Source organism: Lasiosphaeria miniovina (assembly GCF_030549165.1).
Source record: "Lasiosphaeria miniovina strain SMH2392-1A chromosome Unknown B0T26scaffold_6, whole genome shotgun sequence".
Taxonomy (NCBI): domain Eukaryota; kingdom Fungi; phylum Ascomycota; class Sordariomycetes; order Sordariales; family Lasiosphaeriaceae; genus Lasiosphaeria; species Lasiosphaeria miniovina.
The window spans coordinates 3,280,255-3,302,199 of record NW_026848225.1 but is presented as its reverse complement, the minus strand read 5'-3'; the positions used below and the strand labels follow the sequence as shown (position 1 = coordinate 3,302,199).

The window sequence follows — 21,945 nt, the reverse complement described above, 5'->3', positions numbered from 1 at the left end:
CATCAAGAACACATCCCTCTGCAGTCCATCAATCGTGTCTGCTCAAGGCCCAGTAAGGGGCAGGAGATATCCGAACACGCAAACATGCGTGCTGCCAACTAAGCGAGGAAAGCGCTTAGTTCTCTATGCTGTCTGTAGAGTCCACCGGGGAGTCCACCGGGGAGTCCACCGAGTAGTCCGTGACTTACTCGCTGTAGAAGACGGGAAGAAAGGCAGGAAGAAAAGCATGACGTAGCGGTATTCAAGGGCACGTAAGTGAACCGCCCAGATACAGACGTGTAGACGTCTCTGTTTCCATAATTGGAACATGAGGGGCTGTGTTCAGCAATGGACACGAGTCCCGTCACCTCTGTGGCTGACCTCCTTTGTCTATTGCCAGAGTGGAAAGTGACTTGCGGCAAAGAAAAACCTTCTTGCCTTCTTCGTGGAGGGACTTTGTGTATTCGCAATGGACCTATGGCTAAGCGTGTTGCAGAACTTCTGTGTTTTCCAAAGTCCTTTGTCTGGTTCCGACCACGTCAGTAAGGCGACATAAACGTCCCATGCTTAGTACCCAGCCAGCAAGTTCGCAGCCCTTCTTCCCGGCTCTGGCGCTAGGCCTCCACCGTGTCTTTGCTCAGAATCGACGGGGAGTGGAATGGCGGAAACTGGTCAAGAAGTTAAAGTGCCCCGAAAACCTGTGCTGTAGAACAGAGGGCCAACATATCGATCGCACAGCACACAGAGATGTGGTCATTTCTTCTTTATGCTCTCTGTTCCGGTAAAGATCTCTCCCTGCCTGCGCAATGGGCTAAGTGCTGTGACAAAGGAAAGAAAGAGAACTAATAACAAATCCCCTGCTAGTCAGTCGTGATTGATCAGTAGTGAAGGGTAAGTTGATGAACGGCAAAAGGGGAGGTCATGAGCTTTCTGGCTTGTGCTAGCGAAACCAAGAAGATCGCAAAAAACGTGAAAGGAGAGGAAGTGTCGAGTACCCCTTCACCCTGTTACTCTCGCCGTTCTTCCCCTGCTCTTCTCTTCCAACGCAAACCCACCCTCCTCCATGTACCATCGCCGAATATGCCATTTCCATGCCAATCATTCCGTATGTTCCCATTTCCGAAGCCTCAAAACGCCGTTTCTAAAAGCCAGCCACATACAGTAAAGTAGTTTCATGATCAACACGGGTATCCTGAAAGCAGGGCGCGTATTGCATGCTCCAGGATAAAGGTTGTTCTCCCTTGCCAGGGGTGACGATATGTCGGCAATCAAAGTATGTGGCGCTTTCCGCGTTCTCCTTTGCTCTCTCAGTGCCCAGCTCGCGTGGCACCGTGTAGCATCGCCCGACGGCTGCCGCCAACTCGATCCATCGACATTCGGTCCTGCTGCGCCTAGTCGTAGTAACCGCTGCCAGAATATTCCGGTCGTGGGAAATCCTCAAAATAGGGGTGGTTGCAAGCCTGCTTGGCTGAGATGCGGCCGGCGGGGTCGTACACGAGCATCATATCGAGAAGGTCCAGGCCCTGGTCGTCGAGGTTTTGGCACAGCGGCTGCTCGTGGTCGCGCTGCCACTTCGGGAATGACGCCTTGAAGTCGGGGTACGATGTCACGCCGGGCCAGATTTCTTCAGTGGGGGTGCCGAGGAGTCTATATTTCAAGGACACGGAGTCAGTATCATCCTAGGCACTTGACAAAGTTCGCAGTACGGAGAATTTTGTGGGGGGGGGGGAGCCAGAGACAGCGGCAGCAACGCCACGCAAACGTACCGGAAAATCTTGAAGATCTCGTCAATCTCCGAGTCACCAGGGAACAGGGGCTTGCGCGTGCACATCTCGGCAAAGATGCAGCCCACCGACCACATATCGACACCGGTTGAGTACTGGCGACCGCCGAGCAGAATCTCTGGGGCGCGGTACCAGAGCGTAACGACCTCGTGGGTATAGGTTCGCAGAGGAACACCAAAGGCACGAGCAAGACCGAAGTCGGCCAACTTCAAATTGCCGTCACGGTCAATGAGCAGATTCTGGGGCTTGAGATCGCGGTGTAGGATGCGGTGGCTGTGGCAGTAGCGGACACCGTCGCAAAGCTGGCTCATGAACTTCTTGATGATGGAATCGCCGAGACCTAGGCGGTGCAGTCCGGGCCCTGTGCCCTCGGGCAGGGCCTTTCCACGACCGCCGTCGCTCACGGGTAGCGACTCCATGTACTTCTTGAGATCGAGGTCGAGGAACTCAAAGACGAGGTACAGCTTGTGGCCGTCGGCGTGCACAATATTGAACAGGCGAACGATGTTGGGGTCGCGCATCTCCTTGAGGAGCGAAATCTCACGAATAGCGGTCGACGGGACGCCCTCATCTTCGGCCTCGAGGCGGATCTTCTTCATGGCGACAATGCGGCCGCCATTAGCAAGGTCGCGGGCCTTGTAGACGACGCCATAGGTGCCTAGCGGTTAGGTGCATTGCATGTTAGCGGCAGGAAGGGAGAGAGACGGAAAAAGAGAGAAAGAGAGAGCGCATGCAGCCGATAACTGCAGCGCCGTAGCGACATACCCTCGCCAATCTTCTCGAGTTTCTGGTAGTTCTCCATGCTGTTAGATTTGCCTGCTTGCTTTCCGTCTAGGGGTCGGTTGCTGTCGTCGGATTAGGTCGCCTACTGCGCGGTCGAAAGGCCGAGTCCAAGACGGTGCGGCGATGGGTCGTGTCGTTGATGCGTGCAGTCGTTAAACGAAACGAAGGCTGCATGCAAGAGGGTAGGCGGGGTGATTGCCGTCGTGTCCTGGCTCGGACGTGTTGCCAGTGACGACGTCGACGAGGGAGGACGGACGTGGAGGGGTAGGTAGGTATACGGAGTACACCAAGCGAAGGGCGGCGGCGGGACCAAAATAAACAGCGTCGCCCAGGCAAGAAAGCTGAAACCGAATTGAGAGAGAAGAGGGCGCAGGAAAGGCGTCAGGAACTCCTCGCCATTGATCGAGACTTACTGTCGAGTCGAGTGTTGCTGTATGTATGCGTCGAATGCTGTGCGTGCGTGCTGTTCTCTGCGTTGGCAAAGTCGGATGAGTTCAAGTTCTAAGTAGAATTTCGCAATCAAATTTCCGCAGTTGATCAACAATTACTCCAGCGACGCGACCAAACAAGCATCGCGTCGAGGCGACGCCCGACCCAGCTAGGCCCCTGAGTGTGGGGCAATGGACCCGCTTCCGCCCTTCCATTCGCGGGCAAGTCGCAAACCCAGCAACCGCGATGCGACCAAATCTGGACTCGACCCCACCCACCCCTCCAAAATCCAGGGCAAATCTCAAGCACCAAATCTCCCTCAACGACTCGTCAAGCCAATGACGGAGGGCGTATGCAACTTGCAACTTGGAAGTATTGCGTCGAAGAGGCTCTGTTGCTTGCTGCTTAAATAATTTACGAACGGGATTGGCCTTTCCTAGGCGTATTTCACTCGCTGTCTTTTAGACCCAGAACAAAACGACCCCGCCTCCACTGTGCTCCCCTCCCCTCCGACACCGCCCTATCTTGCGATGACGACGGCCGACATCAAGGAGCTGGATGCTCACGAACAACCCTCGGATGCCCTCAGGGCCGAGTGGAAGTCGTTCGCCAAGGCCGACCAGAAAGAGCTGATTGACAGCGGTGACATTGATGATTTAGGCTCTCCAGAAAAAGCCGCCAAATTCTGTCTTGCCGGCGCCATTCCCGTGCAGAGACTCAACAGCGCCTTCAGCCACGTCTGCTCCAACGATTCGCCGGCTCTCCGGGCCGACAAGGACACCCCCATCTACTTCCACCCCATTCTCCCAGGAAAGTTTGCAGCCGTGCCCTCCATCTTGCCTCACTCAGGTACCTAGCCTAACGACAGATCAGGCCTGCTCATCGTGCCCTCGGTAGTCCCGCCCGAGGTCCAGAAGATCCTCCTGAGACACCTGATTCACAGAGATTTGTCCGATCCGAGGCATCAGACAAACATGCATCTGCATTTCAATCTTCCATACCCTGAACGGAATGATGGCGAAGAGTCGTCCTTCTTCTCGTATTCTCCGGACTCGCCTGAGACATTCCAGCCCAAGGATCTCGAGGCCCACAAGCCGCTGTCCGTAAAGCAGGTGCTGGAACGCAAACTCCACTGGGTAACGCTGGGAGGCCAGTACGACTGGACAAATCGCGTCTACCCTGGAGAGCGCCCGCCTGACTTCCCGCACGACATTGCCGCCTTCCTCGAGACGCTCTTCCCGGAAACGCTTGCCCAGGCTGCCATTGTCAACTTTTACACGCCAGGAGACACCATGATGATGCACCGCGACGTGTCTGAGGAGACGGACAAGGGCTTGATAAGCCTCAGTCTCGGCTGTGACTCGCTATTCATGATTGCCCCCAATGACGTCGGCAAGCTGTCCGACGAAGAAAAGAAGGCGCTCCACGGCAGAGGCTATCTGCTTTTGCGACTGCGGTCCGGCGATGCCGTTTACATGACCAAAGAGTCCCGTTTCGCGTGGCACGGCGTGCCCAAAGTGCTGAAAGGGACTTGTCCTCCGTATCTGGAGGACTGGCCGGCAGAAGATGGAAAGTACGAGGAGTGGAGGGGGTGGATGAAGAACAAAAGGATCAACGTCAACGTGAGGCAGATGCGGGACTAGCATGCCAGCATAGACACTCGGCGAGGGTTTCGAGAGCCAGAGAGTCAACACAGCTTCACAGTCTATCATTTCAAGACAGTCGGTCCTTAACTTGGAGCCCATACATAACAGAGACAATGATGAGATATGGAACGAGAATCAGGGGTGGAACGCGCAAGCAAGCGACGGGAGGAGCTGGCGACATCTTGAATTGACGACGAGCGACTGACAAAGAACCCATTAGTCTCTACCAGAACGGGTGGTTCGGACAAGGAACCGGTTTTACACGCGGATTCCATCATACCCCGCGATGGCGCCCGGAATTAAACGGGAGTTCTCCTAGACAAGGACCAACCAGACGTATGTACAACCATGGCGTTATTTCGCGCACGGTGATTCTCGCGGGCATATAATCACCTTGTCGACTCGAAGCGCAGGGCTCATGGTAGCCAGCTAGGGTAAGATCCCATAGTACATGCAATATTGGTGCGTTTGAAGTTTCTAGCTGGTTATTGTTTACATGCTGGACCAAGTCTGCGTGTCAACGAGGCAAGCAGATGGTGTCACAACCGTCAACAACAGCCTCTCTCCTTAGTGGCCGGTGTGGTTGGCATTGTTTTCGAGATGTCATTAAAATTTTCGGTCCCCAAAAATATACTGGGGCCAGGCAGGAAGTTCGAACGGCACCGAAGAAGAAAAGGAGGAACCATCCTCAGCCTCGGAACACCTCGCGTATAATTATCCTCATACTGACACGATCTTGAACGTTGCGGGGACGCAGCTCGACGGGGCCGGGTTGGTGACGGCAAAGTACAAGCCGATGCTGCCGCAGTCATAGACATTGCTGTGACCGGCCGCCGTGGAGGCGCACGTCACGATGCCACCATTGTTGGTCTTGCATGTGCCGATGAAGTGGCCGTTCGTCGCCACCATGGCGTTGGTCTCGAGGTACAGATCGCTGATGATGTCGCCGCCATACGCGTACAGCCGTATCTGCGGGGTGGTGCCGGGCACCATGAGCTGCGCGGCCGGCGCGCCCTCGGCCGGTATCACGAGAGCCTGCGCGCCGGTCGAGCTCGTGCTGGCCAGGTTCACCTTCAGCTTGCCGCCCACGTTGATCAGGTAGCGGCCCGAGTGCGGCCCGCTGTTAATGACCAGGTACTGCGTCACGGCGGCGCCCGGCTGCGTCGTCGTCGTCGTCGTCGTGGCTGTCGTCGTGGTCTTTGCGTCGGTGTTGACGGTCGACGTGCTAGTGGTGGTGGCGGGCACCACAACCGTGACCGTGTCCGTGTTGGCTACCAGGTTCGTCGAGACGGACGGGACGCCGACGGTGACGGTCTCGGTGGCCCAGATTGTCACGTCAGGTTGCTGCGAAGTGAAGGTCTGCGTCGCGTCGCTCGCGGCGTAGATGCACGAGCATGCCGACGAGTAGGCCTCGACGCTGGGGCACTTCGTTGCCGCGGCCACGGGGCCAGTGGGCTCGACTGACGTGGCTGAGCTGGCGGGGGCTGACGAGGAGGCGATGGAAGACGCCGGGGCGGCAGACGAGGCGGCAGACGAGGTGGCAGATGACACGGCAGACGACGAGGCTGCAGATGATTTGGCGGAAGACGACGCGGCGGAAGATACGGCCGAAGACGAAACAGCAGATGATACGACGGAAGACGGGGCAGCAGAAGAAGCGGTGGATGTCGCTTTACAGGCACCGCGTTTCTTCCTATGCTTCTTGGCTCCCATCATGGGCGCGGCGGTTGTGGTGGTAGTGGTGAAAACTGTGCCGACATTGGTGGTGGTGGTGGCTGTGGTTGTCGTAATAGTCTGGTCATGAGATGTCGTTGTCGTGTAGATGGTTGCGACGCTCGTGCTGTCCTCGACCACGACATCTGTAGTTGAGACGGTGACATAGTAGGTCGAGTGATAAGTGGCAAGGGGCGGTAGAGTTCTGTATCGGTCAGCCCGTCGCCATCAAAGAAACCACCGACTTGGGAGACTCTCACTCACTGAGTTTCGTGTTGAGCTGATCCGTAAGTCTGGACGCAGTTCAAATACTGCGCAAACCCATTGCTCAAATTTTCTCCGCCTGCTGTCCCAATAACCTGGCTGAGACACGAGTTGGCCGCGCACGTCGGGTTAGACTGGTTGATGCCCATGGTTGTTTATTTACACAGAAACGAGAGTAAGGGGGCAGAAGCCGCAACAGCAACAACAACAACAACAACAAGGCCCGACAGAAAACGAATGACTCTGGTAATAAAGAGCGTTCCAGGTCAACCGAGCAAGCCCAGAACCCGACGCCTGCGCCGGTCCCCATCTCTGGTCTTTATAAAGCTGCACGTTGCGGTAGGGTCTCGCGGTAAGACCGGCGAAAGGGGTGGGTGGCACTTGTTGTCTCAATGCAGCAAGGCGCCATGCCAGGCAAGGCCAACCCAAGAGCTAGCCCGATCCCAGCGGTCTGGAACCTCTTCCAAGCAAATAGCGTAGTGACTTCAGTGGCTTACGCCCCAATCGGCGCCCGCCAATCCCAGCGATTCCTGCAGCCGACCATGCGGGCGCAAATTGGAAGCCACTTCGTCCTCGCGCGCGGGGCGTGCTAATCGGATTAACATGCCATTCCGGAAAGGCCCACATTGATCTTTTGCTTGGTGAATTGCGGGGCGTTGATTGGTCGGGAATCAAGAGAGAAAAACAGCTTCCTGGGAAAATGGAGAAAAAGAAAACAAGCGTTGAAGCGCTTCGGCACGGCAATTGCGTTTTACTCCTCCACAATCCACGTGCCAGCCCCGGCCACGTTTAATGCCGAGATACCTACCAAGAGCAGCAGCAAAACAAGGCAGAACGCGGTGGAATTGACTGCTTGTTACTTGGCTCGACTGACTGCCTGAGAGAGTATAGGTAGCGTTGAGATCAAATAATCTCATTGCCTCCAGATCCGTCTACTCTCAATAGTCAATGGTAAATTCAGGCAGATAATTAGGTACAAGCAAAAGTTGTCCTGGTTCGTTCGAAACGGTTTTTGTACTGAAATCCATTATCATTTGGCTGGCTGGCAACCATCTAAACACCAAGATTACTGAGGATTACACGGGCGTCAACCAATATAGATGCCAAGACACAACGAACCGCTGCAAAGTGAAAACTCACAAGAAAGAAAGCAACGCGCAAAAATAATTAAACCATGACGACTGCCTGTATCTTGTCCAGTATCCCTCCGCCGTAACTCAGCCAGAGCTTCAACCCCGCTAAACAAATCTCAGACCCAAGGGCCAGCAGATACGAAGTTTTGAGCATTCATCACATTGGCCGTGAAGTCCATCAACTACTGCCTTGTACCTAGTTGAGGAAGGCGGGGCCGCAGACAGCCTCGCAGGAACAGCCCAGCTAAATCTTGTCACACACGCAGGGCGTCTTGCCGCAGGTCCGGCAGGGCGCGCTAGCCTCGCGAGAATAGCTCAGCTTGCTGCACTGGCAGGGCGACTTGCCGTAGACCCGGCAGACGGCGCCGTTGTAGCTGTCGTGAACTGGAGCTGGCGCGGGAAGCGGCGGCGAGCTATTATCAGCGGAGGGTTATTTACCGAGGTTGCGGGCTGAAGGAGCACTTAGTCTTACAGGGCGATTTGCTGCAAGCGTGGCGGGCGTTGCGGTGGAGGTACGCTTCGCCGCTTTCGTTTTCCAGAGTGGTGAGGAGGCGGCAATAGTCGGTAGAGAGAGTCATGTTCGATGTGGTGGGTGGTGCTGATCTGTGTGCTGTCCCGTTGGTTTACTTGGTGTACTTGGCTAGACTTTGTGGCTTGTTGTAAGAGTGGGGTGGTAAAAATGGCCGTAGATGGTGATTCCGGGGCCGTGGTGAGCGTGGGAAGGAGACGTCTTAGATACTTTCCTGCAGACATCGGACGAAGCTTCCACCGGACTTGCCTGCGTCCTTTGCTGCCAGTGCGGCTGTCGTCTTTAATACCTGATGAGCCTGGAGAGGGGGTTTGTGAGAGGCTCGTGATGTCAAAGGTGAGGGATATTTCATGAGTTTTTTGAAAGCAAATCGGGCTGCTTGACATTTCCGCCCAATTTGTTGAGTACAAACGAGTGATTTACTGGTAGATGTTGTTTTGGTTGAGAGTATCCTATATAACTGGGAGAAGCCCATGTTTTCAAGTGTTTAGGATTCGCTGAGGATTGTTTCAGCGGGTTACTCACCGAGTTTTGGTAGGCGGGTGATATTGTGCACGCTTCGGTCGAAACAAGTTTGTGTAGCTATCAACTTGAATAAATACCGGCCCATGACATGAAAGGCTCCTGCGTTTCAACCCGGCGACGACATGACTCAGATGCTGTCGCCTAAAATTAAGCCACTTCGAGCAACATCCGAGCCACATCCGAGATCAACCTTAAAAAGGCCCTCTATAACGCTCACTTCCTAGTACTACTAGATTTCCTTTGCTTACTTTTTGGGTATAAATAGGGCCTTCTTTTCCTGTATCTCTAGACCTTTTTTAGACAGACAATTCAATGCGCTGTCAACTATGATCATGTGCAACAGATGCCTTACCAGTTCTCCACGACAGATGACGGCAAGAACACAGATGGAATGCATGGGAAGTGAACGCCAAAAGCCTAATGAAAAATCCAAATGGAACCAGTTTGTAGATGCTAATAAAACGAATATTAGAATCAATAAGAGTCGGGATTTGGCGGGATCCACGTTTTATAGCAAGGGAGCTGTTGTGAGGCGTGGCAAAGGACCGGCTAAGCCAAAACCTGCGAACGGGGCATGCGGGGTACAAGACATGTTGCGTCGGAAATTCTTGCGTGCTAAGCTAGCAACACGAGACATCGAACATAAAAAGACCGGGCCTCAAGCACGCGACAGAAGCTAGAACGGAAAACATCGTGTGAGGGAAAGAAACGACAGCAAACCCATTGTCAGCCATGGCTGCACACCACCCAAACCCACTGGGCCACATATCGATCGGCGTGCGCAACTACGAGGCATCCAAGGCCTTCTACACGGCCGTGCTGGAAACAATCGGCCTGCGGCTCGTCTACGATAGCGAAGCCAAGCGGCCCGACTCGGGCCCGACCACCAGCGACAGCGCGGAAGGCGACTCTGCCGCTCCGGATCCGGCTCCGGCTCCGGCTCCGGCCGAGAAAAAGAGGACCCGCACGCTCGGCTTCGGCGTGGAAGAGGGCCGCGAGCTGCTCAACGTGTTCGAGTTCGGCGACGACGCCGCGCCGCCCGGCCCGGGCTTCCACCTCGCCTTCAACGCGCCCACGCGGGCGAGCGTCGTCGAGTTCCACGCCCTGGCGCTCGGCTTCGGCGGGTCCGACAACGGCCTGCCCGGCGTGCGCAAGCACTATGGCGACCGCTACTTTGCCGCCTTTGTCGTCGACCCCGACGGCTGGCGGCTCGAGGTCGTCTGCAAGGCGTGATGGCTCAGTTCAGAGCCTCGGATTGATGAGCAGGGGGCTGTGAATTCAGCGTGGGATGGATTATCGTTTGGCCTGACAATGGGGCCGGGATAGGACTTCATGTTGGTTGGAGACGTCCGTACCAGCCGCCGACTCTTGGATGACAATTTGATCTTGTCGGTCACGGGTATTGTGTAGCCATTTGAGTAGCTATGGCATTGCTCAAAGCATTTTGGACTTTGCACAATCTGCCGCTGTAGAATTTCTAGCACTCGATCTCCATCATACCCGGTAACCTTTTCAGAGTCGTAGCCCCTCTGATTTGTGTAGACGCGTTTTCCCGTGTTCTCCCGTTCTCTCGTCTAAAATCACAGTTGTAGTGCGTATGCCCAAACGCCCAGAGCTTGACGTCTTTACTCTTCTAGCACAGGTCACTGCTCAGGTTAGTGAAAATCCCGACGAGATGGGGCTGCTCTTGTGGCGCCGGTTGAGAGCGATGATCTGGCCAAGCCCCTCATCCTCTAGCTGCTGTTTCCGAGCCAGGTCCTCAACGTCTCTTAGAAAAGACTTTGCGTCGGCCCAGCTGGGCTGGTACGCCTCGTGGTCTTCGAGTAGTAGGAACACAACCTTGAATAGGGTAAGCTGGCGGATCAGGAATTCGGTGAATTGCTCCTTATTCTTGACCCAGCTGATGTCGCCCAGCAGAGCCAGATACGGCGCCTTTGGCGTGATTGCGAAAGTGTCGTAGGATTTGGTTTCGGGCATCTCGAGGTGCAGATCGGATAGAATTCGAATTGCCACCATCTTGGGCTAATTAGACCTTGGGCAAATTGCAATATTATGATATCATCAAGCTAGTAATTTCAATGATATGAAATTGTTCAAAGGCATGAACTGGTCGGGGAAAAGCGTCGTTCTTCACACCAGTTATCCCCGGAGGCCTAATTAGAGCGGCAAGGGTTAGGGCTTGTCGTGGAACAAGGCTCGGGAATGACTGGCAAGCATCGAGACAGTTCCGAGTCTATAAAAACTTTGACAACGCCGCATCGAGCGACATATTATAGACATTAAAGAATAAACGTAGGGAGTAGGGCCACCCAAACTTTCACTGGAAATGCAAGTATGTTCTGCGAGCAAGTGATGTTGCGCGAAGAAATCCCTGGACGATTTGGTCACTGGAACTTGCCGTCCCAAGCGCTGCGGCTTGTTACGTCATTCCCCAGGCCCTTTTGCGGCGCCTCTTAGCGCGTTCCCCCCAGCGGAAAAGCGGCTGCCAACCATTCCGCTCGATCGATAGCAACCTCAAACCAGGTTTTGCAAAGCGGCGCCGGTCAAGCAAGGTTCGAATTCTCTCCCCAAGGTTATTAACCACTTAGACTTTTGCAGGAATTTCCCGAATAAAACCGCCCGCTCGCTCGACATGACAAGCTCACGGATTACTGTTACGGTGTATCACGGCCACAAGAAGCGCACAGTGCCAGCTGGCCTTTCCCAAGATGCGACTCGATATGGGTACTCCCGTCTCGAAACAACTGTCGACCTTTCCTTGCCTGGCCCTCCTCATCCTATCAGGGGCCTTACGGAGTGGTGATGCAGCCTCGCCATTGCTCACGAATGCGAACCCGGTCGTCGAGCCGAGACAGATTACCGTGACAACCATTACCGTCGCGCCCGCGATCCCGTCGACAGCGCCGCAGTTCGTGTCCGACGACGCCTTCACCTCGGCGATCCTCAATAGCACCAACTTCTTCCGCGCCGCGCACAATGCCAACGACGTGACATACAACGCGACGCTTGCGCGCTTCGCGGCCGACTATCTTGACGTTCCGTCCGACTCGAACCCGGAAAATGCGGGCGATTTCGACACGGACGGGCAGACCGCGGCCAACTGCCCAGCCTTCGAGCACTCGGGCGGCCCGTACGGCGAGAACCTCGCGCTCGGCTGCTCCGACGTCCAGGGCTGCGTCGACATGTGGGGCAACGAGCGCGATCTCTACAACTTTGCCGACCCGGGGTTTGGCCACGACACGGGGCATTTCACCCAACTGGTGTGGAAGAACACGACCGACGTCGGCTGCAGCAGGCGGCTGTGCGGCGCGACGGGCTGGTATCTCGTCTGCGAGTACTTCCCGCGCGGCAACGTCATGGGCCAGTTTGGCGACGAGGTCAATCCAGAGGTTGAGGCGACCAGCGGGGGGGCTCCTCTTGCTGCTGGCATTGACCCGCCGGGAAGGTTGCTGGGATTGTCATGCTTCGGCATGGCGCTAGTGCTGCTGGTGATGTGACATGTGCACTTTATTTTAGGAAACCAAAAAAATACAAAAGGGCATATACATTTACTGGACTGGATGGCTGAAGAAGATGTTTGTCTACCCGTCGTTAAAGTTAGTCGGGTGAATATCTCAGTCTCTCATGCCGCGACACAAGCCAAGTCGAGGGTTGCTGAACCTCATGTCCACATGCCTTCCTTTCTCGTCGCATTTAACTCTATGTTTATTCCTCCTTCACTTTGAAGCCGGCAAAATAGACAAGAACTAGGTTGGCTACAAAAGATACACGTTATTAGCCTTTTGTTAACAAAGGGGTAATTGCTGCCCGTTTCCGTCTTAAGGTTCGCGTAGCTTTGCGCGTCCTCGAGTCATGATGTAATCCAAGACGGCCACCTCCGATCACCCGTCCGTGTCAACCCCCGGTAATGTGCCATTGATCACAGTCAGAGTCACCTCGATCGGTCCCTGCGCACATCCTAGAGTCTGATCGACTGCATTACGACGAGCCTTCCTATAGATATAAAGATATAACGTCCCACCAGCTCGAAGTCTATACCGTTTCATCCAGGACTCTACAGACACGCGATTCACGCACAAACACAAACCATGCCGAGCAGCAAGGGAACCCCCACAGACCCAGACCTTCGAGAGCAGCTTAAAGAGGGTACGCAACTGTATCCCTATTGATCCTTAGCTTTCCCGACCCACGTGCTAACTGACTGCAGAGATCAAGCAAGAGCCGAACAAGTCGGGCGATGGCAAAGGCCAATGGTCGGCGTGGAAGGGCATGAAACTGGCTAAGGAGTATGAGAAGCAGGGGGGTGACTACGAGGACCAGCCGGGCTCAAAGAACAAGGCAAAGAAGGGTGCGCCAGAAGCAAAGTGATACGAGAGTGTAAAAGAGGCGAGCGATGGTAGGTACCTAAAACGCAATTGGCCGGATTATACATCACGGGCACGTACGGTGAAAGGACGGACGGGGTCAGGGTATTGGCCCTGCGGTGCCAGCTCTAAACGGCGGCTCTGCCATTAACAACAACTCAAGTATCCGTACATGGTTATTTAATAATAAATTGTTTCTGAGAGTTGAGTTCGACAGTTCTCTTTGGCTAGTTTCGGAACCTGGTGTCACATGGGAGGAAAGTGGAATGGGGAGTGGTGATTGCGACACCCCGAGCGCAAATGGAAAGTCGCAATCAGAATACCCTGTAACTATCCATTCCCCGTATGTACCTACCCACCTGCAACGTCCAGTTTCGCCTTTAAGCACCTTTTTGCCCCGGGCGGCCGACGTCGGAATCGACGAAGCATTTGTGAACAATACAGGTAACGTTATGCCTTTTTGCATGAGTTGGTGCTTCGGTTTTGGATCCTATCACTAGACATATTTATGAACAACTGGGCGAGTTGACCGGAATGTGGTGTATGTACGTATTGAGCTGCAACAGAGAAATAATAAACTGGGGACTAAAGAGAACGTAGTGGTGGGGATGGGGATGGAACGAGAACAGATCCAGCGGCAGAGTTGTGGGCCGTCCCGGCGGACGGCACTGCAGGCAGATGAGTGACTTGCGTGGCTGCACGCCGACCGAGCGACATGGAAGGAAGCCCGGCGACATCCATAACCCGACTTCCTGCTTGCGTGATCGGCCTGAGGCCTGGCTGCTACGACAGGCGGCAGCGCCCGCGTAGCTCCCGACGCCTGCTCCGTCCATGCATAAAAACCAGCCTACAGCTGCAAGTCAGTTGAGTTAGGACGGGGAGGGACCATCTACCAACTCAGACCGATCCTTTCGCCTTTTCTCGGCCTTCGTTCGGCGGCCTTTTTTCCCCCTTGGGTCAAACGAAACGCCCAACTCCGCAACTTTGCTGCGACGCTGCAGCTAACCAACCCAATACCTATTGATCCACTCCTTTTTTGTGGATGACTCTTGGACTGAACCAAGCACGAAAATATTACGTAGCAGGGTCCATATCAGGGTCTGGCAGCTCACGAATAAAGTCTGTTTTGGCCTACAGACTTATATCATCCTTGTACTAAGTTGATCTAAAAGTTCAGAATACACGACGTCTCCGAAGCACGACTAGGAGCCGGTGGTGGAATACGTCGTGAATCTCCTGGGACTGTTAGCACCTTCCTTGGCTCTGTCGAGGATGATAGAGCGCCCCAGGACCCTTTCCACGACGTCGTCAACTACCTGAGCCCGCTGTACTCTCCTGGCGGGCGCTGAGCTAGACGGGCTCCCGAAGCCCACTCGCTGCAGCGCGGCAGCCCCCAATCCAATCACCGACCGCGGCGCAACTGTCAAGGAGGTAAGCGGCAGGTCGCGCGCAGCACCAAGAGGATTGATGAGGTAAGCTTGCATGGTTTGCCCAATCTTTGTTGGCGCTGCACACAACTGCTGCACTGCACCTGCGATCCAAGCTCCATCACGCATATCCGGGGCAATCGACAGGGCAAAAGGCAACTTGAAGCCCGACCATTGTCCTCCATCGCAGAGGCAAACTCTTCATCTGTCGCCAGCCTGGCCACCGGTTGGCCTTGTGGTCCCAGTCTGATGAAGGTGCGCATTGTGAACTGGCCCTCGGTGCTTTTTCTTGCCTCTTGGACCTCTAAGATTTAATCTCCCGTCTTCCCACCTGCATCTGTACTGTTTGTCGCCGTCGGTTTCTGCGCTGCGCGACCTGCAGCAACGACTTCTGCACGCAGACTTTGCTTGCTAGCCAGCCAGCCATTCAGCCATTGAATCGCCGAACCATTTCGCCGGATCATACCCGCCCGCTTGACCGTGCTGTTCAGAAAGCTAATACCAAACCCTGCGGCCGAGACAGGCTCCTCCGATCGCGCCTGCGCCCACATCCTCCCTCTCTACCAACCATCGACTGCCGAGACACAAAGCCAGCGCTGTCGCAACCTGTCCGACACTGGCCCGTCACCGTCCTTGACATACCCAGGCCTCTTCGAGGCGAAATGCGAGAGAGCCGCCGCCGACCGAGACAGTTTTCTTTGCGCTGCCTCTCAGCTTTCCGCCTCCCCCTCAACACCCATTTCGACTCGTTCGCTTCCTGCATCCCACCGACGCCGTCATCCGTGACTGCTGTCGCGCTCTGAAACCCCCCGCTTGTGTGACTCTTGCCCCCCTCATATCCTGAGGTCCCTTATATCCTGCGCTGCAATCAATACAAGCAATAGATCACTATGGACGAGTCCTTAGAAGCTCACCCGAGCGTTGCCGCCGCGTTCGCGGCTACTCCGGGTGGTGCGCCCCCTCTCTTTCTATCAAGTCTGCTCTCCTCTGTCGACACTATTTCTCGGGCCACTACGCCTGGCCTGTACTCCGAGGACCCGCACGAAGACGACAAGAAGCGCTACCGCCCTCGCACGTTCAGCTACTTCCGACTTCTGCCCTTCGACGTCGAAGATGACCCCCACCGAGACCTGGCCCTCAGTGGCATCCTCAAGAACCTCTATATCTCTGTCATGGCCGAGGACTTGTTCCCGGGGGCCCTGCACTGGACACGCGAGCTCCAGGGATGGATGAACCTCAAGTTTGAGATGACTAGGGAGCTCCGTGCCCGCCTAGCCCAGCTCTACTACCATCTCACCTTGGCGCCAGGCCTTGATAGCAATACCGCGGACCGGTTCTCAAAGATGGTCATCATACTGACACGGTGAGCATGCGTCATACTCTCTGCCCCCATTGTGTATGTTACCCACGCCGAGGCCCTTGCTTACTGGTCTTCCGCTCGATTTAGGAAAAAGCACTACCTAAAGCCGGGCGAGGACCTCACTCTCGACTGGCGGCCGCTCTGGAAAGAGATCAAGGCGTTAGTGTTCCCATCCGAGGCTCCCGCTCACCAAGGGAGTCGGAGACGCCAGCAGAAGCACCTAGTCAAGCTCTGCCTGCACGCCAACTCCTACTTTGACCCGGCAGAGCGACGGGCCATGCTCGAGGAGCTGTTGCCTTATTTCAGCACGTCGGCCATGACCAACGCCTACATTGTGGTCGGAAGCCTCAATATCTTGATACCTACGGGTGCCGCGCCACCTTCGGAACCACAGTCTCAGCCATCAGATTTTGTGCCGACATTCTTCCACTTGTGGTCGCTGATGACGCGATCAAAGTCGTTTGATGTCTGCTTCATTGATATCTTTTCGCGTATGGCCCGGGACTATCTCCATTGCACCCATGTTCCATTTTCGGAACATGGCATCTTTACCCGCGAGCAGTCGGACCTCATCTTCACGGCCATTTTGAGGTTGACCGAGATCCCGGTGGGACAGGCAAACTCCCCATATGCCTCCCTTGACTATGCGTCCGGCCTGGGCGTCTTCCTTGAAAAGGACAAGAAGAAGCATCCAGTTCCTTATATGATAGCGAGATGGATCGCCCATTCATTGTCACCACTATGCCTCGGCCAGGAGAGCTCCGTTCTGTCGAGTCTCGAGGGACTGATGGAGTCCATTGACACGTTCTTCCACCCTTCCAACCAAGGATCTTGGACCAGCTTTTTGGCCCAGCTTACGTTTTTCTTGACGGATATCTTCGTGTCGCGCTGGAATCGTGAGCAAAGTGGGGAACTCGACGTGCCTGCCCAGCGCCGGATAACACCAGAGCTCAAGAAGCGTTTTGTGCTCGCCTTGAAAGAGGTCACATTCATGGGCCTCTTTGCCAAGAGCTCCAAGGTTGTCAACTACTACTACTCCACACTACAGGGTCTGACATACCTTGAGCCGGACCTGATGCTGCCCGGCGCTCTTCAGCGCTTCTACCCAAGCTTGCAAGGCCTTGTTGAGGTGCACAGAACCACCTCGAGTCTCTGCGGGCTGCAGATGATTGCCAATATCATGTCCAAGCAGAAGGGGTTCCGCTGCCACATCACTGCTTTGCTCGCCTTGGCACTGCCTGGCATTGATGCAAACGACCTGGGGAAAACGCAATATACGCTCAACTTCATCCAAAGCGTTGCCTACAGTATTCCATTTGTGCCCCTTGTGCATGAAACTGATGGCATCCATGACACCAGTCTGGCAATGAACTGGGTGCAGGGCGAGATGGAGAGGATGGAGCGCGAGGGACAGGACGTCAAGATCAACTACGCGGAAGAGTTGACGGACGAAGACGAAGCCAGCATTTTGCGCTCTTCTACCGCAGGATTAGGCGAGTTTGTCTTGGCCCTTCTAGGCAAGGTCTTCGCCCTCCTGGAGAACCTCCCGGACGCAAGCCATCTTCGGACGGGCTCTCCCGAGGACAACGTGATTAATACCCTGCCTGCCGCCCTCCTGCCTCTGTTTGCATCTTTGTCTCCAGAGTTGTTCGATATGGCGTTGGATAAGCTTGCAACCTTTGTCTCGAGTCACGTCGTGCACCAGGCCCGCGACGCCATGGCCTGGATTTGCAATGCGCTGTGCAAGGTCAATCCGGAGAAGACGCTCAAAGCATTTATCCCGATGCTCATTGTCAATATCCGCAACGAGATTGACTACAATGGCGCCGCTTCTGATCGCAGCAGTGGGTCTGAGGTTCTGCCACGAGACAGAGCTCTCGTGTGGCACGTGAGCATGCTGAGTATGTGTGTCGTCCATGTTGGCGGCGAAGTTTTGAAGTACAAGTCGGAGCTCTTCGGCATCGCGCAGTACATGCAAGAGAAGTGCCGTGGTCTTCCCACGATCCACATCTCCAACTACATCCACCACCTGTTGCTCAACCTCACGCTCACTTACCCCATCGACAATGCCCTCTATGAACCCCAAGTCATCTCCCGCGGGCCAGACATTCATGACTGGGGTCGCATCACTACACCCTCCGAACTCACCATCAAGTGGCACCGGCCCTCGAAGTCGGAGCTCGTCTTTGCCGTCGAGCTGTTCGAGAGCCAGGTCCGCGATGCATCAGAGAGATTGGTGCAGCTCATGAGCGACGACCCGCCAGTAAGCCGAAAGGGAAAGAACAAGGAGTGGTCAGATGAATTGTCCCGAAGCCTGACAGCACTGCGACTGGTCATCTCTGGCGTCTCAACCCTGTTTGACCCGCGCCATGCTTCTGGTGAGGTTGACGATCCGGATGGCGATGGCAATGACGATGGGGACGTCGTAATGGAAGAAGACGACGACCCCCTTGCCGAAGTTGCAGACGACGAAGAGCTCAAACGGCAGTTTCACTATGCTGCTGGGTATCTCTTGAACTACAAGGACCCTATTTACACTCGCATTCACGAACTGCGCGAAGATGTCGGAAGACTGCTGTCTCGGACCCACTCGTTCCTCAACGCCAACCAGGAGGACGATGTTGCTTGCTTCACGTCGCTCTATGCGACGTACCGGACATGGATCACGGATGTCGGCATTGAGCGATCAGCTCACCCGTTGGAGCGCCTTGTTCGTCTGTATAAGGCAGACATCTCACCGTTCAAGATCAGTGGCTTGCGCAAGATTTATCCACGGCCGCTACTCGTGAAGCGTGCCGACGCATATCATCTGCAGCGGGTCAAATACAATTCTGCCTACCGCAAGAAGAGCGAGCTCGACAAACGCCTGCTTCTCGACCTTGCCCAGTCGTGTACCTCATCGTACGCAGACGTCCGTCGCGTAGCCCAGACTGCACAAGACTCGTCGCTCAAAGTGCTCATTGGCGGAAGGCCTCTTGTTATCCCAGTTGTTATGGAAACCCTCCGCAAGGCGCTCGATGCGAACGATCACGACCACATCAAAGGTGCAATGTATACGCTTCTCTTCACGACGTTGCTCAAAACACTGATGCGTGACTGGCGCTTTGCGCCCGAACTCATGCGACTGTACATCGAGACCGCTGGCGTCGACAAGACATCGATCCAGAATCTAGGCTCCACGGCCCTGTATCCGCTTCTAGACTTCGGCAAGGCCTTTGAGCGCATGATCATATTCGACCGCAGCATCGTCGAGACCATCCGTCCCGCCGAAGATTGCTCAGAGGTCATCAACCGCCGCCACGAGTTTATCAAGGAGCGCCGTACCAAGGTGGAGGAGAAGAAGGCCGAGCTGGGCCTGGAACTTACCAACAAGGCCAAGGTCTCTCACTGGAAGATCGCAAACAGATGCGCCATCTTCGCCCTCAATCTGTCGCTTCGGTTTGAGACTTTGGCCAACCCCGAGTTCATTGACCTTGTCGCGAGAGGAACCAACGATCCCCACCCTGGTCTACGGTCCAACTTCCTGTCGGCCTTCTCTGCCATCTTCATACTCATCGACATGCGGGCTGTCTACAAGCACCAGTTCAAGAACTTCCTGCTTGAGATTGAGTGTGGAGACAACAAGTTTGAGGTCTCTGTCCCTTCCAACGATCCTCAGGTCACAGAGAAATTCCTTGCACAGTTCGAGAAATTCGACGGAGTCGACTACTTTGTCGACAGTGACCACCCCGGTTGGTTAGTGTGGGGCAAGAAATTTAAAGCGTCCAAGGCCAACCCGAAGCCTTTCTTGGCGTACGACGACGTCGAGACTGCGGTTCGGGAGCAGATTGGGAAGATCCTAACAAAGGACTGGTTCAAAACTTGCTTCGAATACCTCAAACAGGAACCAAGGGACTCGGGGGCTGATCGTTTTAGGATGCAAAACCTCATGCTCCTCATGAACGTGTTCGACCTGATGGTCTACGGCAAGACTGTTGCCACCTTTGATGACATTGTCGACTTGATTAAGGATGTCTACGGCGATGGAAGTGATAAGCATCAGCATCGCGCGACAGCTGAGATTATCGGTGCCCTGCTTTCATGCAGCACCGACGATCCGCGCGATTATCGGGATCGAGTATGGGGTTTTGCGGCCCCGTTGATGCTGAAGATTATCGCGGATGACTTGACACCCGACAATCTCCAGTATTGGATGACCTGCCTTCACCTCGTCGTCGACGCCAAAGATCCTAGACGGTCCAAGGAGCTCTTGGAGGCGCTGAGTGCTTTCCGGCTCGACATGAACTCGAATGCCGCCTTCAAGGAATCGTCCAAGGTCCAGCTCGTCGAGTTTATCATCAATGATGCTGGCTGGCATTTCCGGCACGAGAAGCCGATCCTGGAAGACTTCCTCCTGCATATAGATCACCCTTACAAGTCGGTCAGGGAGTCGATCGGCCGCGTCATTGCGACTATCTATCGAACGCGATATCACGAGTCGTTCCTAAATGTGTCGGCGCTTCTCGAGCAGAACAGGGCCGAGTCGTCCATCGGCATCCGTGCCTACAAGCCGTCAGACGAGTTTTCGGCGACTATCCACGACGTGTTCGCACGTCTTGAGAAATGGCGCCATGAACGGACGCCCGGCCAACAGACGCCTTCCAGTTACACCTCGGGTTCGAAAACGGTTCTTGTTTGGCTGGACAGCATGCTATCTTCCCAAGAGTGTATCCAGCTTGTTCCTTTCTTTCCCGACCCGTTCATTGATCAGCTGCTGCACATGATGGACGTCAAGGAGGATCCGGAGCTGATGAGACTGGCTTATCATGTATACCGCCACCTTCCCAACATCCCATTCCGCTATGGTGAGGACACGGCGTTCATTGCAGCCCTCATTCGGATCGGCAAGACGGCGAGCTCGTGGCACCAGCGCCTGCGTGCCCTAGTCAACATGCAGGTTGTCTACTTCAGGCGACTGTTCCTGACGCAGCCCGAGCAGCGCCAAATACTCTTTGAGGCCGTAGGCGACATGTTGGCCGATGCGCAGCTCGAGGTGCGCGACTGCGCAAGTGCTACGCTGGCGGGCATGATCCGTTGCTCACCTGCGAGCATTCGGAATCCCATAATCCACCAGCTCAAAGACCGCTTCGAGCTTCAGCTGAAACAGAATCCGATGCCCAAGAGGAAGGTTCCGGGTACTGATACGCCCGTGGACACGCAAAAGCAGGTTATCCGACGACACGCTGCGGTGCTGGGTCTCGGGGCACTGATCGAGGCATTCCCGTACGCAACCCCCCCGCCGAGCTGGATGCCCGAGGTCCTCGCACATCTGGCGTCGCATGCGGCTAGCGATGCCGGAGTCGTGGGCAAGGCAACCAAGACGATACTGGCAGAGTTCAAGAAGACGAGACAAGATAGTTGGGGTGTTGACCAAAAGGTAAGATTGCCACCCTCCAACAGGGGGCCGACGTTGGTGCTAACTGATGTGTCCAGTATTTCACCAGCGAACAGCTCGAAGACCTAGAGGGTGTTCTCTGGAAGAGCTATTTCGCTTAGGTTAGGAATGTTGTGCCGATAGATAGAAGTGATCGGGCGTCATTTTTGTGCGGCTATGGGGCCTGGGATTTATGGAATCATGAGTGTAGCGTCAGACTGCCTCTGGGAGGTTTCAAGTGAAGGGCCAAATATGTACCTTGGTTGAAACGGGCAAAGCGAAGATGGAGGAGAAACAGGTACTCTTGGAGAGCGCCTGGGCCCAGGATGATGTGCGCAGTCTGTTGTACGATTAATTGCAGTTTTTGCATCTGGCAGCGTGGTTTCTAGAAGGCAGGACAGACAGGCAGATAAAAATATGTATTACAGACGCGGGCACAGCGAACGCAGTTTGAGTTTCTAATTATCGCCTGCAACACCCCTCGTCGTACCTTATTACCTCGGAAACCGTGTCAATGCTCTCTACACGGCCAGGGCAAACTGCGAATTGTCTTGACAGTCTTCCTACTGGATCGCCTCCCCTCAATGAAGCCCTGG

At 55.0% G+C, this 21,945-nt stretch overlaps 9 protein-coding genes across 9 annotated transcripts; 5 read left to right on the top strand and 4 right to left on the bottom strand.

The window, feature by feature from the left end:
* Positions 1 to 1,370: 1,370 nt before the first annotated feature.
* B0T26DRAFT_679301 (kinase-like domain-containing protein) lies at positions 1,371 to 2,565 on the bottom strand (the record flags this gene model as incomplete). The annotated part of the gene is made up of 3 exons (XM_060440339.1): positions 1,371 to 1,626; positions 1,746 to 2,421; positions 2,529 to 2,565. 3 exons carry the CDS (start codon positions 2,563 to 2,565, stop codon positions 1,371 to 1,373), a joined length of 969 nt encoding a protein of 322 aa, XP_060293262.1.
* A 940-nt stretch (positions 2,566 to 3,505) lies between these two features.
* Positions 3,506 to 4,618, top strand: B0T26DRAFT_743230 (uncharacterized protein; the record flags this gene model as incomplete). Its single annotated transcript, XM_060444226.1, has 2 exons — positions 3,506 to 3,789; positions 3,844 to 4,618. 2 exons carry the CDS (start codon positions 3,506 to 3,508, stop codon positions 4,616 to 4,618), a joined length of 1,059 nt encoding a protein of 352 aa, XP_060293261.1.
* A 723-nt stretch (positions 4,619 to 5,341) lies between these two features.
* On the bottom strand, positions 5,342 to 6,747 carry B0T26DRAFT_755084 (uncharacterized protein; the record flags this gene model as incomplete). The annotated part of the gene is made up of 2 exons (XM_060445906.1): positions 5,342 to 6,539; positions 6,599 to 6,747. The coding sequence occupies 2 exons, from the start codon at positions 6,745 to 6,747 to the stop codon at positions 5,342 to 5,344; spliced, it is 1,347 nt and encodes a 448-aa protein (XP_060293260.1).
* A 1,030-nt stretch (positions 6,748 to 7,777) lies between these two features.
* B0T26DRAFT_723604 (uncharacterized protein) lies at positions 7,778 to 8,477 on the bottom strand. The gene is made up of 2 exons (XM_060442633.1): positions 8,204 to 8,477; positions 7,778 to 8,121 (listed from the first exon to the last, which is right to left on the bottom strand). The coding sequence occupies exons 1-2, from the start codon at positions 8,307 to 8,309 to the stop codon at positions 7,976 to 7,978; spliced, it is 252 nt and encodes an 83-aa protein (XP_060293259.1). The 5' UTR covers positions 8,310 to 8,477; the 3' UTR covers positions 7,778 to 7,975.
* Positions 8,478 to 9,517: 1,040 nt separating this feature from the next.
* Positions 9,518 to 10,018, top strand: B0T26DRAFT_653232 (Glyoxalase/Bleomycin resistance protein/Dihydroxybiphenyl dioxygenase; the record flags this gene model as incomplete). Its single annotated transcript, XM_060438439.1, has 1 exon — positions 9,518 to 10,018. The coding sequence occupies one exon, from the start codon at positions 9,518 to 9,520 to the stop codon at positions 10,016 to 10,018; it is 501 nt and encodes a 166-aa protein (XP_060293258.1).
* Positions 10,019 to 10,435: 417 nt separating this feature from the next.
* Positions 10,436 to 10,801, bottom strand: B0T26DRAFT_653618 (uncharacterized protein; the record flags this gene model as incomplete). Its single annotated transcript, XM_060438474.1, has 1 exon — positions 10,436 to 10,801. One exon carries the CDS (start codon positions 10,799 to 10,801, stop codon positions 10,436 to 10,438), a length of 366 nt encoding a protein of 121 aa, XP_060293257.1.
* An 845-nt stretch (positions 10,802 to 11,646) lies between these two features.
* Positions 11,647 to 12,189, top strand: B0T26DRAFT_623893 (CAP domain-containing protein; the record flags this gene model as incomplete). Its single annotated transcript, XM_060436128.1, has 2 exons — positions 11,647 to 11,820; positions 11,875 to 12,189. Coding segments are annotated over 2 exons (489 nt in total), but the record flags the coding sequence as incomplete, so codon positions are not given.
* Positions 12,190 to 12,873: 684 nt separating this feature from the next.
* B0T26DRAFT_652297 (uncharacterized protein) lies at positions 12,874 to 13,153 on the top strand (the record flags this gene model as incomplete). Its single annotated transcript, XM_060438355.1, has 2 exons — positions 12,874 to 12,931; positions 12,993 to 13,153. The coding sequence occupies 2 exons, from the start codon at positions 12,874 to 12,876 to the stop codon at positions 13,151 to 13,153; spliced, it is 219 nt and encodes a 72-aa protein (XP_060293255.1).
* A 2,067-nt stretch (positions 13,154 to 15,220) lies between these two features.
* B0T26DRAFT_429154 (uncharacterized protein) lies at positions 15,221 to 21,651 on the top strand. Its single transcript, XM_060434952.1, has 2 exons — positions 15,221 to 15,939; positions 16,024 to 21,651. Exons 1-2 carry the CDS (start codon positions 15,467 to 15,469, stop codon positions 21,437 to 21,439), a joined length of 5,889 nt encoding a protein of 1,962 aa, XP_060293254.1. The 5' UTR covers positions 15,221 to 15,466; the 3' UTR covers positions 21,440 to 21,651.
* Positions 21,652 to 21,945: the final 294 nt, after the last annotated feature.

Bases quoted from the DNA above. Each gene is read 5' to 3' on its own strand.
- B0T26DRAFT_723604 (XM_060442633.1), bottom strand. From the start codon at position 8,309: ATGACTCTCTCTACCGACTATTGCCGCCTCCTCACCACTCTGGAAAAC. The intron at 8,122-8,203 runs GTAAGACTAAGT...TTCCCGCGCCAG, and splicing joins CGCTTGCAGCAAATCGCCCT to CTCCAGTTCACGACAGCTAC.
- B0T26DRAFT_429154 (XM_060434952.1), top strand. From the start codon at position 15,467: ATGGACGAGTCCTTAGAAGCTCACCCGAGCGTTGCCGCCGCGTTCGCG. The intron at 15,940-16,023 runs GTGAGCATGCGT...CGCTCGATTTAG, and splicing joins ATGGTCATCATACTGACACG to GAAAAAGCACTACCTAAAGC.